Source organism: Corapipo altera, unplaced genomic scaffold (assembly GCF_003945725.1).
Source record: "Corapipo altera isolate COAL_440 unplaced genomic scaffold, ASM394572v1 126, whole genome shotgun sequence".
In the NCBI taxonomy this organism is placed as follows: Eukaryota; Metazoa; Chordata; class Aves; order Passeriformes; family Pipridae; genus Corapipo; species Corapipo altera.
In genome coordinates, this window is record NW_020884937.1 from 2,363,528 (window position 1) to 2,376,572 (window position 13,045).

The 13,045-nt window shown below is 47.4% G+C and overlaps 1 protein-coding gene across 4 annotated transcripts in view; it reads left to right on the forward strand.

Moving 5' to 3' along the window:
- LOC113955301 (vasoactive intestinal polypeptide receptor) overlaps nt 1-12,821 on the forward strand; it is a 109,809-nt gene extending 96,988 nt beyond the window's left edge. For 3 of the 4 annotated variants that reach the window (XM_027660623.1, XM_027660626.1, XM_027660625.1), the window contains 3 exons: nt 3,372-3,501; nt 4,557-4,598; nt 6,040-12,821. In XM_027660623.1, coding sequence (XP_027516424.1) covers nt 3,372-3,501; nt 4,557-4,598; nt 6,040-6,231 — 364 coding nt within the window. In that variant the 3' untranslated portion in view covers nt 6,232-12,821. The remainder of the gene's footprint in view (nt 1-3,371; nt 3,502-4,556; nt 4,599-6,039) is intronic. The other variant, XR_003530484.1, reaches the window with a different exon arrangement.
- The last annotated feature ends 224 nt before the right edge of the window (nt 12,822-13,045 follow it).

Below are 13,045 nucleotides of genomic sequence, written 5' to 3' on the forward strand. Positions count from 1 at the left end.
GTGGGAGAATTTTACCCTCACACAGAGGCATCTGGCCACCAGCCACATCCTCTGGGACATCTGGAAGTCTCTGTTGAATGTACTGAGAGCTGTAGGACATGAGGCACCACACTTTCCTATGGAAGGAAGTATTAAGTGTCTCAACCTGAAGGCTGGAACCCAGCAAGGGTAGTTTTCAGTGTGGTTCTAAGTTTTCAATGTTTAGACAGCAACCTGTAGAGACTTCTGGGGTTCTACATGCAGGACTCAAGAGATCTTAGCAAAAACTGCTGCTAATGAAACATTGAGGGAGCTGAGGGAGCTCAGCCTGGAGAAAAGGAGGCTCAGGGGGGACTTCCTGGCTCTGCAACTCCCTGACAGGAGGGGGGAGCCAGGGGGTGTCGGGCTCTGCTCCCAGGGAACACGGGACAAGAGGAGAGGGAACGGCCTCCAGCTGTGCCAGGGGAGGATCAGGTTGGACATCAGGAGGAATTTCTTCACGGAAAGGGTTGTCAGGCATTGGCAGGGGCTGCCCAGGGAGGTGGTAGAGTCCCCACTTCTGGAGGTGTCCAAGGAAGGATTGGACATGGCACTCAGTGCTCTGGACTGGGGGACAAGGTGGGCATCAAGCACAGGGTGGACTCAATGACCCTGGAGGGCTTTTCCAACCTCAGTGATTCTGTGATTCTGTTTGGGTTCCTCCTGCCAAGTCAGATACAAATCTATTTTAAACTAACAACATCCTGGATATCTGATTTGCATTCTCCCTCCTTCTCTTGTTTATTTTATACTCTTTATTTTCTAAAAACACGCTGACATGTTGACAAGCACTGTTGAAACTCCGAGTGGTTTCAGTGTAGCTGCAGGCTGGAAGTTCAGGTGCACTGCTGACTCACTCATTAATGCTCCAGACAGGGAACTGGGCTTTCATGTATTGGAAACTGTGAAAACAAAGCTCCCAAAACAGTTTTCTGGAAATGACAGGGACATGTGCAACAGTGGGACAGCAAAATTTCAGGCAGAGATTTTGTTTTCCTCAACAGGAAACTTGAGTAAAATTCATCTCTTTCTACATGCTCGTAGATCAATATTGTCATCAAAGTTTTCTGAGTAACTTTTCCATGATAATTTCAAGGACCATGACGAAAATGTCCCGATGCCCACTCCCAAGGAGAGGAGTAGGTTCCATGCAGGCTGATGGACACATGTTTTCCATAAATTACCTGTCACCATGTACATCTGTCAGAGAGGGTGGGTCTAAGATGTTCTGGGAATGAGAGTAACAACTTTTTTGAGAATCCATGGCTTCCAGCAGGAAGATTTAAACAGCTTTACGCAGCCTCCCAAGAAGTTCTACCTCCTGCACATCCAGGCTTTTTCTTCCTGGGAGAAATTACGCCCTGACTGGGGAAGATGATTTTCCTCTTTGCAGTGTTTAGTGGGGGGAATCTTTTAAATATCACAGTGCTGGACCACAGAGCCCTTGCCCTGATGCCAAACTGAGATCTGAAACATTACTCAGTGTCTGGGGAAGGAAGTGGCTGGTTTGGGGGGATTGTGCAAATTAGAGGAGAGGGCTCAAGTGTTGGCATTTATGTCCTTTTCATTGCCACAGTTTATCCAGGAGGGAAAATATTGTAACTGAGGCCCCAGTGTTGTCTGCAAAGATAAGATCAACTTTTCTAATCCTCTGGAGGTTGAAAACAGCATCTCTGTGAATATGGTACACCAAGGTAGGGTCTCATCATCTCCTCCAGGCTGACTGTTCCTCAGAGGTTGGGGAGAGAGGAGAGATCTCTGCAAATGCAACAGAAATATTCACTGAATTGTGATCTGCTTAGAAAATGAGTTGCTTTCTCATATATCTGGAGCTGGGAGCATTAGGGCTTGATCATACTGGTGTGGGTCATACTGGCCAGAGCTGCTTCTGAGAGTGAGGAACATGGAATGCTGATGGTCACCAAAGACAGTGACAGTGCTCTGGCAGAGCAAGACATTCAAGAGAACTCAGATTTTGGATATACTCACCATGAGCAAGGATATGCCTGCTGGTGAGGGATGTGGGAAAGGCAAATTCCTGTCAAGCCCCTCAGCTTCCTACAGGCACTGATTTTGCCCAGAATGAGCTGCACCCAGGTGTCCTTCAGCCAGCAGATATTTCCTGGGGAGCCATGGCCTCCAAAACCAGCCCTAATGTCGAGCTGTCTTTGGACCAGGCCCAGGCAAAGCTGGAAAGGTCTGCTGGGAGATACAGGGATGAGCATCATCTGCACAAAGCTGGCACATCAGCCCTCCCAGTGGGCTGGTGCAGATGGCAAATAAATGAAGATGGTCTGAGAGGACTGAGCCTGATGAGGCTTTGGAGGTGGAGGGTTTGCAGGTGGAAGAACAAGTATTTCCAACATCCTCTCCTCAGCTTCATTTCCTCCAGAAGCCTCTGAGAGATGGAGATGCCACAGGATGTGGTTGACCAGGGGAGCCAAAACCCCCACAAGCATCCTTAGACTCTTGATTTCATTTCATTTCTGTCAACTATTTTTTAATAATGATTATATTTAATAAATTATCATTTCTTCCTAATTAGGCCTCTGATTACCCAGGCTGATGCCATTAAGCACTAATACTGTTCATCCCCCTCTTTTGGAGACATTCTTTGTGCAATATCCTGTCATTATTCCCAGCTAAACATACCATTTCTCTCCCAGAAGCTGTAATTTTCAGCAATCTCCCAAGCAAACAAAGACAGTGCTAGATGATGATTTAGCTGGTAGAGATGAAAAAAAGATCTCTGGTGGGAGGGGAAGAAGAGAGAAGGGAGAAAGAAATACCTCCAGTGGAGCCACTAGGAATAAAGATGTCGCATTTTATGGTGTCACCACGTCTGAAATCAGCAGCTGCCTGCAGTCTGAGGAACAAGGAGAAATAATGTAGGGCTGATTGCTCTGCCTTGGCTGGAGACATGGATATAATTACATGAGAGCTGTCAGTGAGCAGGAAATGCTCCCAGCATGGCCCTTGGTTAGTCTGAGGTGCCACACAGTGCCTGTGCCCAGCTGAGGGTCCACCCCCACATGTCACTGCATCCCAGCCCAGGTGGGCAGAGGGATCCTGGGGAGGTTGAGCCAGGAGTGGCATCTCCACACCCCCTGTTTTCCTGTACCCCAGACATTCCATCCCCCTGGCTGAGGGCAACCTCCTCATGCTCCCTTGCTCAAGGCTGAACATTCCCAGGACCCCAGGATGAGTGTCCAATATCACACATCAAACAAATTCAATGCCACAAATTCAATGTTCAGGGTTGCACAAGGCTCAGGGCTGTGGGATTTCTCATCCTCTTACCCTTCAGCTCCTCTTCCTTCTCCCCTTCTGACTCATGTTTGTCTTTCCAACAGGAGGCTGGCCAAGTCCACCTTGCTGCTGATCCCTCTCTTTGGCATTCACTACATCATGTTTGCTTTCTTCCCTGACAATTTCAAGGCAGAAGTTAAGCTGGTCTTTGAGCTCGTGGTCGGGTCGTTCCAGGTAAGCCACCCTTTGGGCCACCACTCAGCCACCAGGTCTGTCAGGAGGGAGAAGTGTAATGACCTTTGGAGAAAAAGCTCCTCGCTCCAGCATGGCCAGGATGGGAGACAAATTTATATTTTGCCTCCTGCAATTCCAGAAGGAGATTCTCCCTCCTCGGTTTAGGCACCTGAAAAGAAAATGTACATCTGCACATTAGTCACCCTGGGGGTTTATGTGCTTAAGGGAAAAAAAAAGTGAGCATCACAGGTCAGTTTATATATTATTGACATGTTCCAGGCCAGGTTGGAGGGGACTTGGAGCACCCTGGTCTAGTGGAAGGTTGTCCTTGTCCATCTCATGGGGTTTGGAACTAGATGACTTTCAAGATCCCTTCCAACCCAAACCATTCTATGATTCCATAGTGCAAGATGAGACAAATGACCTTTGGTGGGAGTGTCCATTAACAGGAGCCTGGTCTGTCTTCAGCCACTTGATTTGAATGAACTCTCTCCTGTATTCACAAGTCAAGTTCTGCCTGTAGCTCCTGCTCAAGCAGGATTCCAGTTCATTGGTGCAGGAGGCAGCTTCCCCACGAGGATGGATGATGAGGCTTCCCTCCACGTTAGTCCTGATGGAGTTTGGTTCTTAGAGCCTCCCACTTCAGTCAGTGTTGGGCCATTAAACTCGCCCCTGAGGCTGCATGAAAAGAAGCCCTTATTTAAGTGTTTCATCCCGTTGCTTCTGACCATTGTCAGTCCCAGCCACGTTCTCACAGCCTGGGAGCGGGGTCTGGCTGTCCCCATGTCCCATGCACATTACAGTGGCAAGTTTTATTCAGCGGTGACTGAGTTAACATCCCTGTCTACATCATCATCACTTCACATTTGGCATCTGGAAGTGCTCAAAAAACATCCAGATGTGCACTTGGGGATATGGGTTAGTGGTGAAGATGGCACTGTTGGACTTGATGATCTTAGAGGTCTTTTCCAGCCTTAACAATTCCCTGATTTCGTGATCCCTCCTTTGAGATCATTGTGTTTAGTGCTAAAAGCCTGTTCTCTCCTTTCCCCCAGGGATTTGTGGTGGCTGTTCTGTACTGCTTTCTCAACGGAGAGGTAAGACCAGCAGTGTTGTTTGGTTCATGTTTGCCAGCTAAGTGGATTGACTGTCCCATTCCTAATGTTACCATACCGGTGGGAAGCATCCAAGTCAAATCTCTCACTCCAGAAAAACAGTTCAGCCACTTTCCTGACAGTTTTCAGCACAATTAATAAACATGTCAGGGCTTTTGTGTGCACTGTGTGCATCACTGCTGCTGAGTCCACCCTTTACTCATGAGACAGCATCAGCAGAACCTTGCACAAACCCTGATCCCAAAGGCCCACCTTCAACAGGGAAGGATAAATCCCATCTTAAACCCTGCCAAGTGCCTTAGTGAATCCTCCCCAGGACCAGGCCCGCTGCTGGGATGGAGGCTCATTAGTGCAGTGATATTTTTGTATCATCCCCCACCTGCCCATAGGAAGTTCAGCTGATTAAGCTCATGTTGCAAAGGCTCCCAGGTAGGTGTGAGCAGCTACAGACTCGGAGCTGCTGTCATCTGGAGCACTTCCAGCCCAATAAACAGAGCACAGGCAAGAAAGAAGCAGCTGTGAGCTGGATTTGTGCTCCAGCTTCCTAGGGGAGAGGAAGAGTGTCTAGAATCCCAATTTTCTCTCTCACAGCTCCAAAGCTGCATCAGCCACACTGATGCCATGTGTACATCAGGCAAAGAGCCCAGCTCCAGCAGAGACCTTTCCCAGTAATCCTGCCTGGAACAGGGCAGTACCACACAAGCTTCCTGATGATCCAAAACCAATACAGGCATTGACGTGACTTGTTAGGCACAGCAGTGCCAGGTAAACATATTTCTACCTTGCAGGCGCTGATCTTGCCTTTCCCATATTTTGACTCCTGGGATTCTCATCCTGGTATTGTGCTGTTGCTGTGCTTGCTCATCCCAGAGCCCCTCAGACACAGCTGTTTTATCTAATTCATACTATTATCTAAAAATTTGGGCTGGAAGGCTGCAGGAGGGGACAGGGACAGTGGCCAGACTTGTTCAGGATTTTAATCTGGGCAGTGTAAACCAGATCATTTTTGTGAACTCCCCGAGCAGGAACAAGTAGCTTCTGTCAAAAAAAAGCACAGCTTTACAAACAAGCTGTAGTTAAATCATTTCTATTTGGACCAAAAACAGGGCAGTGGAAAAAAAATCTTAATTATTAAGATTAATTAATTACTCACAAAATGTAGAGTATGTTGAAGCTGAAGTTAACTATTCTGGCACCTTCGCTGTATAAGAAATTCCCTGTGCTCACCTTTCTGCTGGAGCTCAGGGATTTCTCCTGTCTGGGGTGTCCCCTCTCTTCTATGTGGCTAAAAGTCCAGACCAGGCTGAGTTTAGTGGCCTTTATAAAATAATTCTTGGCCCCTTGGTGGGTGGGTTGCCCACGGCTGCTCACACAATGAAATCAGAGCGACAGCAAGTGATTTTCTTGTCTCTCCAATGCCCAGGTCCAAGCTGAGCTCAAAAGGAAGTGGCGGAGGTGGCACCTGGAGAGGTTCCTGGGCTCGGACATGAAGTACCACCACCCTTCCTTGGGCAGCAACGGCACCAACTTCAGCACCCAGATCTCCATGCTGACCAAGTGCTCACCAAAGACTCGCCGGTGCTCCGGCTTCCAGGCCGAATTCTCCCTGGTGTGATGGGGAGGGGCTCTCCCAGCAGGGAGCATCCAAAAGAGACACTGAGAGACTGAGAGATCCCCAGGAACCAGCGATGACAAATCCCTGTGAAATGACGTGCTCCACATGAGCCAACAGAGGACACACAACTGGAAAAGCCACTGGCATCCAGGACAGGACCGGACAAGCCGAGAGGCAGAGAAATACTTTTCCTCTCCCTCTTTTCAGACCTTTCACTCCTCAGTTTCAAGCCCTTGGGGGTTGATAACTATGAGTAAAGGTCCCAGTTGCTTGAGGAAAGCCTGGGAGATGCTGTGTCATAAATGATGAAGTACAGGGAAGGGAGGGGAGAGCCCAAGTCCTTGGGGGCTTTACCAGAACTGGCATCTCTGAAACAGATAAATTGCACTTTTTTAAAAAAGAAATGAGCCAGTAAAGGAGAGAGAGATGCAAGAAGCGGGAAGAAAAAAATGCCAAACATATGAATGTGCCAAAATTCCTGTGGATAAGAGGTGATGATAAGGCATCAAAGACAGAGTCGGGGACACGGGGAGAAGGGACAGGAGGAACATGAGCAGGAAGGGAGAGGCCAGTGCATGACCCCTGCGTTTTACACAGGTGAAGATGAAGCTGCAGCACTAGAAAAGCCCCTCAGAGGATGCCCCAGGGCTGCAGTGTGTGCTGCTAATAACCCACTATCCTCATTAACAAAAGCTTTCCAGGCATCCTGGTGCTCTCTGGAAAAGCAGGTCACTGAGAAGGAACAGCATGAGAATTCCCTTCTCTGCACGGTGTTCAGGACGTGGTGTTTGTTTTGGTTGTGTTCAATGACCAGGAAACTCAGTTTGCATACATAAAAACCAGGTACAGAGGCCAAAAGCAGAGCATGGCTGTGTTTTTCCTTCAAGTTCTCCCGTAGATCTTGGTGCCTTAATGCACCCAGGATCATGAGGGATCAGGGGAAAATAATTGGGGTGTAATTCATTTGCACTTGCTTAGCACACACTGCCAGGAAAGGGAGATGTAGAACCCTGTAATCACTAATTGAAGCAGAACTGCCGTGAGGAGCCACTCTCCAGATGAAAAAAATTAGTGTCATAGCAGTGAGGAAAATTGCTTTCATCAGGACAAGGTACTCTCAGCACAGAACTGGCACTGCAGGAGTGAGGAAGGACTGAAGGGGCTATTAAATTGATTTCTTCTTCAGCTTTTGTGGGAAGCTTTCATCCTCTGATGAAGGCATTGTTAGATCTTTGAGATGTGTGTGTGCATTTTGCCTCTTTTTTGAAGGCCTATTAGTTTTCATCTAGAGGCAATCCCTGTTTGAGGAATGCACAATGGATCCCATTAAAACCAAGGGAATAGTCTCTTTTTTCTTTTTCTTCTTTTCTTGGTGGAGGGGCAAAGGAGAGGTGTGAAACCCAATCCTGCTCAAGCACTGCATTTGAGACAATCCCCACACTCCCAAACTCAGTCAGAAGACAGAAAATAAAGGGATACAGATGTTTGTGTCCCACACAGACGGGGTTGCACCAGTTTTACACTGAGGGTGGGAAATTCCTGCTCAGCTCATGTGTACACTCAGTAGTTGGGCTGCTCTCATCCTACTCTGACATTGTCCTCGAGAAGGAGAGTCTGGGCCACCAACCCACAAACCTGGAAAGGAAGGTGGGCTCCTCCTTCAGAGTTCAGAGATCTCAACTTGCCTACCAGCTGCTAACTAACAGCACCTGGACTTTTACTGCTCCGTGATTTAATGTAGTTCATTGGAGGGAAGTATCTTTAACTTGCTGGGTTTGGGGTTACTCTGCTGGTTTCTTTGCCTACCTGAAGCCTCTGTGATTCACTGCCAGCCACCCACGCTGAGCCCAGGGGGAGACTCACAAACCAGGACATCCAGTTCCTCTCTCAGTTCTGAGAGGGCAGTGTTCCATGCCAAAACCATTCCCAGAGCTATACCTTTTATCAACTCCATGCTTCCTGAGTATCTCTCCACGTGTAGCCCTGTGAACAGCGTGGAGGCCTGAAGACAGTGAGGGGAATAAAGAACCCTGTGAAGGGCAGATGTGCAGTCCTGAGTTTCCAGTGACCTCAGCACAGTGTAGCCATGGCTACTCAACCTGCAAGACCTCAGAGGATAAGTAGGTGTTGTGAACATCCCTGGAGTTCAAGTGCTGGTGACCCCAGGCCAGCCAGGTGTGAAGAGCCACGTTACTCTGAGGCCATGCCAGCAGTGAGAATCCACCACTGACGTGCCATTAAGACCATCAGGATGCTCTCTGATTCCCAAAATGCAGAGAAAGCAAGAGGATGCTTAAAATTTCCCCACATTTCTTGCACTGAAGCCCTTGTGCCCTGACACTTTCGAAACAATATCCCATTTAAATCGTCATGAGGTTCTCAGAGGCCAGGACTCTTTTATTTTAGTGGTCACAGCACCAAGGCTGCCAGAGCTTGAGGAGTGTTTGGACAATGCTCTCAGGCACATGGTGGGATTTTTGGGGTTGTCCTGTGTGGAGGCAGGAGCTGGACTCAATGATCTTTGTGGGTGCCTTCCAACTCAGGATATTCTGTGATTCTCCATGTGTTTGGTGCTCATCTGGTGAGCACTTTCAAACCTGGAGTAGGACTCACAAAGGAAACACTGGAGAAATCCCACCAGCACTACCAGTTCTTCTCCTGTGCCTGCTTCAAAGCAAGGATTTGACCCAGCTCTGCATTTTGTCCAGCTGCAAGGGAACCCAGAAGAAGCAAGGGAAAACTCTCTCTCAGCTTCCAAGTCATTCCACTTGGTATAAAATGCTTTGTCTCAGTGGTTCAGAGTTTTGAAGGAGTGTCAGCCAGGAAAACATTTGATTCACCGGGCTACAGAATCATTCATCCTCTTAATCTGTCAGGGGAACTGTATATGCCCAGGATATTCCATGGGCTGCAGAGGAGCACTGCCCAATCTTGTGAATGCATCCACTGAGGTGCCCGAGGTGTGAACTGGAATCCCAGGTCCCAGACAAGCAAGAGAGGAGCCTGAGCACAGAGCTGTCAAGCAGAAGTGATGCACCATTGCCAGCAGGCTCCTTTGTGGGATGTGAGGGAATCCCTGCCCATCTGTTCTAGGCAGCCTTGCTGGGATAGCAGGTCTGTGAGCCATCAGCAGAGAGACACATTGTGCATTTTCCCTCTGTTCACCTTCCTTTTTCCTCTCCCTTTCCTGGCACTCCACTTGCAGGAGGACTTTCTGCTTTGTGTTCTTAGCTTTGTTTCTGTTTCAGCCCTGTGCTGACCTGTGCCACCATCAACTGTGTGCCAAAGGCAGTGGGAGCAGGTTTGCCTTTTGGAGACATGACAGGCAAAAATCCAGCTGGTTATTTACCCATTCCACAGGGAATGTGGGAGATTCACCACCGGGCTTTTCTGCACAGGAGCCTAAACTGAGGGGCTCCTTCAAAACAGGTGGAGAACATCAGAGTGCCAGAACAGTGCCCCGGGCATCCTACTGGCAATTATTTCAGCGCTGAACATCCAGCCACATTGCCATTGTGCTGCCAAGGGGGTTTGAGAGATTAAATGAACGTGCTGAATATACCTGCTGTGACAGGCATGGCAATATTAGTGACACAGGCAGGGCAGAGCTGCCAGCACAGCTGCCTGGGCCTCAGATTTCAGACAAACACAGGAGTCAGTGCTAAAATCACAGCTTTTCACTCTGGGGACGTGAGCAATCGAGTGAATGATGACATTGGGATCAGGCCCTCTTTTAGCTGGCTTGGTGCAGGAATTTGGCTCCATACCTTGGCCTCCCTTACTCTGTTTTTCATCCAACTCATCAATAAAATGGGAGCTCAAGGACTTCACAACAAATGACAGCCTGAGGTGTGCTGTCCTGGTCCCACACAGAGCACACAGGCAAGTCCCAATGTGACCCCCTCAACTCCAGTGTAACACAGGAGGGACTCCAGTAAAGCAGCTGCATTAATTTGCTGCAAAATAATATTAATAGTCACATCTGGATACGGGACAGAGATGTTTGAGGATCATGAATTTGGACTCTGAAACTCTTCACAGAAATTAAGCCAAATTCTGATCCCACTTTCACCAATCAGTTCACTGCAGCAACTCCTGAATTACACTTGGATTTGCCTTTAAAATAATTCCTTTATCTTCCTTTTTTACACCAGTGAGAGAGCAAACCCCTTCCTGTTAATTAGTCACTCTGCATTTCAGTGATTAAATGATTAAAAATTATGAATAAGTGTGGAATAATTACAATACAAACATTAAATTATGGTTTCAAGGAGTAGAGGTAGGTACAATACCAAGATTAGACTGTAGATATTTCTGTTCAGCTGGGACCTAAAGATATTTCTGTTCAACTGGGACCTATGTTGCTCTGTGACCTCATAAGCAGCAAGAAATGAGAATATGACCGTGTTTGGGGTTAAAAAAAAGAGGAGTGAAGACATTTGAGGCTGCTGCAAAATTTCAGGGCATTAACTTGAAACTTTTTAAAATCAAAAAGGCCAGGAGATGAAACACTTGAATATTTTAGTTTAGTTTAGTTTGGTTGGGGTTTTTTTGCCTAGGAAGCAGTTATATTTTTCTCAAGGAAGGTGTTGCTGGAGAAAAGATGTTTTGTACATTAACTAACCATCAGCTTTACATCTTTCTCAATATCCCACTTGTTTCCCATTCACAAGGAATGAGACAGGGTCATGTCTGTGCCACAGCACTACATGAGCAGAGGGATTAAACCCAAATCTCTGTCCCAATCTGATGAAAATATTTCCAGAGAGAGATACACCTACTGATTAATGGAAGTTTTCTAGTGTTTTTTTTTAAAAAAAAAAGTTCCAAAGAAAGCTCAGGAGTGAGTGAACATCACTTTGCTCCATGGCAGGGATTAAAGGGGTTTAGTGGGATTATTTTGTCTCCAGTCCTTCCACCTTCACCCCAGTGTTCAAACAAGGGAAAACCCAGTGGGTATCTGCAGGAAATATGAAATATTTTCAGACTAAAAGGGAATCTCACCAACTGGGAAATGCCAATAAGTGTCTTCCTGGAGCTCATTTCATTCCGTCTGCACAAGTGCAGCTTGGTTGGATAAAGGGCCTGTGGAAACACAGGTGGATCAGGAATAATGGTCCTTCTCTGGGAAAACAGGTGGATCAGGAGCAATGCCCCTTCTCTGGAAGGTGTAACGTCAAAGCCCTTGTAAAACATTCTCCTTCCCATCAAGCCCCACCTTCTGCTTTCAGGGGGGGTGTTCAGCTGAAAGAAGGGCCGTGGTCGGGGTGCTGACACAGCCCAGCTTCCATTCCAGCCTTGTGCTTCCCCCCACAGCATCTCTGCAGGGATGAATGTTCCAGACCCTTGGAGACATGGGGTGCACTCCTGAGCTCCCTGGCTCCCAATGCAGCTTTGCACTTTTCCCAGACAGAGGTACTGGTGGGCAGGATCACGAAGGTGCTTGGTAGTAGGCGACCCTCAAAAGATTAAGAGGTCAAGCTCTTGGCCTCACATGTACCCATATCAACCCAGAGTGACTCTACTGGCATCACCCAGGAACTAAACTGAAAAGTAGTAAGGAAAATAATTAATTCCCAGGATGGTACTTGGGGTCAGATGTGCCAAAATCCACCATTTTATTTCAGTCTGTCAACTTCTCATCCCTTCTCCACACTCTGTATTTACACACCAGTCTGATGAAGTGTAATTACACTGACTGACCTTTTTCTTTCCCCTGGAGAGCTGTACATCTGTAAACTGTGGCTTTTAGGAATTAGGAGTTTCCTGGGACCACGGACCACCTCTTCCACCTCCTGCTGAATGTCCTGACTCCTTGCTTGCTCATGTGGTGTTGTGCTGTTTTACTGAAAAGCCCTGGGTTTGAAGCCCTGGTTATTTCCAGGGAACTGTGAAGTCACAGGGAAGAAGACAAACATCAGGACTGGAGATCAGGCAACAGGTCTGTAGGGAAAATGATGACTGTTTGGGGTCTGAGGGCCAGACCTTCAGGACGCGCACATTTGGCATCAGCAGAGCACTAGTGTTTTGTACCCCAGTTTTGTGGACATTGTGCATTTGTACATAGGGGGAGCCTGAACAACACATTTAAAAAAATAAATAAATGAAACACGTTCTTGATACTCAGATGGCAAAGGCACTTTTGAATTCAAAAGTGCATTTTTCGGGCTCTGCCTCGAACACCTCAAGCTGTTGGTCGGTGGCTGGTGCCAACTGACTCTTCTCACTCAAGCTGTCAGCACCTCTGCTCTGCCCTCCTGTAAATAAGCTTTGACAGCAGAGAGTGATGGGAACTGGTTGTGAACAGAGACTCACCCTCTCTGTGGACTTTCCTGTACCTTGGTGCTTGTGATGTTTCCTCCATGCCGGTGAGAACAGGCCTGCTTGCTCAGCACAGGTGACATCTCTGCCTTGTTTCATGGCCTTCTGCCTGATGTTATTTATTTTGTTCTGACTCTGTAAATATGCAATGAATTGGCTATATATTTTTTTTCCTTTGTATTTGGTTCATCTCCTTGCTTCAGAGGAGGTTCTTCTCCGTGGTTGACACTGCTGACAACAAGCAATAAAACCATCGTGAAGGCATCGTGTCTAAGATGTTCCACCTGCTGTTTTAATTTATTTCTCAGAGTCCTGAAGAAGATAAAGACAGAGGAGGAAAGGCTAAAAAGGAGATAATGAGCTGGTGAGGTGTTTGCCCAGAGTTAGGCAGAGTGACTTCTTACTTTGTATGTTTAACCAGAACAAATCACCCTTAAAATCATAAAAATGTTTGGGTTGGAAAGGCACTTTAAAGGAATGAACAGGGACATCT